Source organism: Tupaia chinensis, unplaced genomic scaffold (genome assembly GCF_000334495.1).
Source record: "Tupaia chinensis unplaced genomic scaffold, TupChi_1.0 Scaffold000248_2, whole genome shotgun sequence".
In the NCBI taxonomy this organism is placed as follows: domain Eukaryota; kingdom Metazoa; phylum Chordata; class Mammalia; order Scandentia; family Tupaiidae; genus Tupaia; species Tupaia belangeri.
Window position 1 is genome coordinate 2,967,030 of NW_006159727.1, and position 4,510 is coordinate 2,971,539.

General features: G+C 34.9%; 1 protein-coding gene across 1 annotated transcript in view; it reads left to right on the forward strand.

Annotated features, from left to right (window-relative positions):
• Positions 1–4,510, forward strand: part of RPGR (retinitis pigmentosa GTPase regulator) — a 52,271-nt gene that overhangs the window by 25,337 nt on the left and 22,424 nt on the right. The window contains 2 exon segments of the mRNA XM_014587948.2: positions 2,335–2,432; positions 2,510–2,575. Of these exon segments, the coding sequence (XP_014443434.1) occupies positions 2,335–2,432; positions 2,510–2,575 (164 nt within the window).

A 4,510-nucleotide genomic window follows, 5' to 3' on the forward strand; every position in this document is an offset into this window, starting at 1 on the left:
TGTACAGACATTTGATTCTTTTAGAAGTGTCTCTGTGTTACTTACTGTAGGGCATATGCTTAGGTGACAGAGACAGGGCAAGAAGCCAGGACTGAAAAATCAGAGTGAGCAGTGGGTATGGAATTAAGAAGATAAACCTGAGCATCAAGGAGTAAAAACCACGGCACACATACTTTTAAGTGACTCCAAGTTCAGGAATCTAGTAACAAGATTGAAGTACTAAAAGATTGGGAACTCAGGCAAGAATTGTGGTCAATGGGAGTAGAATATTATCTATAACTAGGACCTTGATGCTGAGCTGATTTCCTACATTGGGTCTCAGTGTTTGTGTTCCTTTTGAAATAAGAATTAATGTCTTGGGCCAAAGGTGGCATGGTGATTAGGGCACTGGACTCCCACATTGTCGACCACGGTTCAGATCCTGGACTTGGTGGCTTGCTTTCCTCACTTTCCCTTTCTCTCTCTGTCTTTCTCTGATCAAATTACAAAAACAATAATAAATAAGATAAATAATAAGAAGAATCAATGTCTCATGATGCTTTTCAACCCTGGATATGAAAAAAAAAAAAACAGTGTGTATGAGGGAGAGAGAAGTTTTTAGTTTGGGGAAAATTGTTCCCCACTGTAAGAGATTTGAATGTGAATTCAAATAGTTATAGTTTTGCAGCTAGATCAAAAGGAAAAGCCGTCCTTTTCTTTTTGTGACTATTTACTAAAAATAAGATGTAATTATTGCTAAGTGAAATAAGCCAAACTATTAAAGACGAACACTGTACATACCGAACTTCTGCATTCTGTGGCCTAAATTGAAGGATTCAAAGACGTAAAAGCAGAGAGGGAGTGTATAGATACCAGAGACTGTATGGTTGATTTGGGGGGTGGATATTGTGAAGGACTCAGAGAAAAAGCATTTAGCAGACCCAAGAATGTAAGTTTCTTATTTGAAAATGATGTATATGGTAATATCTTTTATTTTATTATCACATACCACATGCATTTTTTTTTTGAGAGGTTTTTGCTATAGGGCACATGCATTCGCCAGAAAGACAGAGAGAGACAGAGAGACAGAAAGCAGGAAATCACCCCCCCCGGGGGGGGGGGGCCATGCCACCATCCCTTCTTCTCCATTCTCCTCTTGGGATCTTGGGCATGCATACACACGCACCCGGCATGAGTTTAAGCCACCGGGTCCAGGACTCAAACCGCGGTCAACTACATGGGAGTTCAGTGACATAGCCATTACGCTAATTGCTTGTCCCAACACATGCATATTTTGAAAAGCCATATTGTGTGCCATAAAGATGTACAACATCAAAATGTAAATAAGAAATTATAAAATAAAAAAGAATGAAGTATTCCAAAAGTTTTATCTGGCATGTAATGTGACTTTTTCTAAATCTTTCATAGATTTCAACTTCTGTAATGGAAGAAAGGGAGTCAGGAAAAGTCTTTCTGAAAAGGTGCCATTTAAGCTAACACATAAAGGATAAAGAATTAGCCACACAAGGAGAGAGAATGCGTATATTCAAGGAAAATCAAATAACACAGGCAAAGGTTTAGAGGCTGTTTACAAGGAGACATGACCATTGGGACTAGAAAGTAAAGAAAAAGGCAGGACAAGATGCTGCTAGAGGAAGAGGCAATGAGGAGTTGTTCATGGTTTTATAGGCTTTGTGAGACCTATTTGATTTGAATGTTTTTCTTAAATGCAATTGAAAGCCATTAGTTTTAAAAGTGGATTGGTGTGTTCCAATCCAATTTACATTTTAAGATGATCACTTCTGCCCTGTGTGGATTGTAGGGAAGCCAGACTAAATGGTATCCATAGTGCTTGTAGAACCTTTTACAAGAGGTGCTGTTGTATTGACTGAGGTATTTGCAGTGGAGATAGAGGAAAGGAGGGGGCAGCTTTGAAGAACCTTTTAGATATAGAATTGACTGGATAATCCTATCTGCCTTATTTTATTGGCCACACACATGCAGACTAACCTGAGTATGAATACCAGGAGGATTTGTGACATTGGGGCCTTTCTTGAGACTAGTATTAACAGTGCTCAATTCCTGGGTAGTACTGTCCCAAAGGAATAATATTTACACGTCCACAGGAGTGAAGCAGTTGTTATTTAATCAGTGTAAAATGTTTCACATTTTCAGAAAGAGATTTTAAAACCTGCTAGCACTATGAGTAAATTTGTTCAGTTCCCTTGATATGAGGTTAAAGAATCTTTATTAAAATTATACTTGTAATTTATATAGAATAATTGCTGTTTTCTATCCAAAAGCCTTTCATCTTTGTTGAAATCTGGATTTTCTTTTTCCCTTTTAATAATTCAGATTATTGTCAAGATAAAATGACTAAAGAGAAAGAAACAGAAAATTCTGTAGCAGTGGATTCAGGAAACCTTGGAGAAACTTCTGATATCTTAAATATGGTAATGATTTTTAGGATATGAAAATATATTTTATATATATAGTCTTTTTTAGAACACTTTTTTAAAATTTATTTCAGACACATATGATGAGCCCGAATTCCAATGACAAGTCATTGAAATTATCACCAATTCAGAAACAAAAGGTATAATATACAGAATTTTAAAATTTTGATGGGTAAGAACAGTTTAAATTATTTTTTAGAAGGTTTCTGGAAAGAACATAAGAAAGGTAAGCATTTACTTTATAATTTAAAAGACAAGGAATACAAAATAGATGGAGTCCTTTTATGACTAGTTCTGTTGGTATGTATTTTCTGTGATGTAACAAGAGCGATAGAATTCCATTGTTGAAATTTGCTCTTCGAGGTCACTATCATCGTTACAGTAGCTATGCTTTATGTGCTGTCAAGCAATAGATGATGACTGTAGTTCTTATGTATAAGAAGGAGTTACTGTTTATCAGATTTGCTCTCTGGCTGGTTAATCACATTTTGTGATTTTAGTGAAAACATTTGATAATCACTTTTCCAATTTTTGGATTGGGCTTAGTTTATCAAGAAGTTGATAGTATAAGAACAAGAATAAAGTATACATGTTGAATTTAGTCAGAGACCATTCATGGGTGAGAAAGAGACCTTTTGTGAGTAATAAGTAGCAAGACAAAGGAATACTTTGTGGGTTTTAAAATCCTAAAGAGATTGAAATCCTTTGCCTTTCCTGTCTCTAAAGACCACAGGATGAAAGGATGAAGGGTTAATTAAAGCAATGTAAATTGAAGGAAAAAGGCTACAGAAAGCTTATAATGTTTATCTCTAGTACTTTTGCTTCATTATTGAGTTAAAACTCCTTAAAACTAAGGCCACCGAATGCAAGAGAATCTTACTAACTGTAAACATTTAGAGTAAGTCCTCATTAGTCTTGTCTATATTTCAGAAAGTTATGGTGAATGACAGCATTCCTTTGAATTTGGGAGAGTTATTCTACCAATATGGTTGTAGAAACTCAATGGATGTTGACTGACTTATTAACTGACTCTATTTCCAAACAGACATCTTTTCTGTGTCTTTCCTTCCTCTTTTCTTAGACTCTGTGCCCTGCCTCTTTTGGGCTGCTTTATTGTACCAGGGAATGAAAAGCACATAATTTAAAAGAAATCAGTTCTGGTAACTGGTTCTGTCTCTCTTGAGGCTCTTGAAAAAAGACTTTTAACTTGTCCTGCTTTAATAATTTCTTAGGCAACAAATGAGCCTTTTTCTAAGGCCAGCACTTATCATAATTTATAAAATTTGATTCGGTGAGGTGTAATGATCAGAGACTCAAATTCATCTAGTATTTGAATCAGTTAGTTTGTAAAATTTAGTGTAACAATTTGGTTTTGCCATATTTTGTCCAGCAAGAAATTAATTCCATATTGTTGACATATTTTTCATATCCCAGTGTTTGATTTCATAGTTTTTATACTTTGATTTCTTTTTTTTATAGAGATTTTTGCTATAGGGTGCATGTACTCACCAGAGAGAGACAGAAAGTGAAAAATCACCCCCCCAGGGGGGATGGCCACGCTGCAGTCTTTTCTCCTGCATTCTCTTCTCGGGACATTGGGCATGGATGCACATGCACCCAGCCTGAGTTTTAAGCCACTGGGTCCAGGACTCAAATTTTGGTCGACAATGTGGGAGTCCTGTGGTGTAACCATTATATCTGCTGGTTCCAATAAAAATCGTAGATTTTTACCCTAAGTATTTTTTCCTCTTACTGTTTTTTCATGTATGTAGATTATTATAAAGAAAATAATAGATAAAAGGAAGAGGCTCAAAAATTTGAAAGTTCGTAAAGATGTTTAGAAAAGAAACTATATTCATTATTATTTAGTATATAGATGAAAATATTTGATTTACAGTTTTCATTTTGGTTTTTTAATTTAAGATATAAACTTAATTTTTTTCAGTTTTTAAATTTTTTACATTTTTACTTGTGTTCTTTAATTTTATGGATTTCATGGACTCACAGGACAAATAAAAATTTGAAAATTAAAAATGGTAGAGAAGGTAGAAAATTACAGTGAAATGCTTTACCTG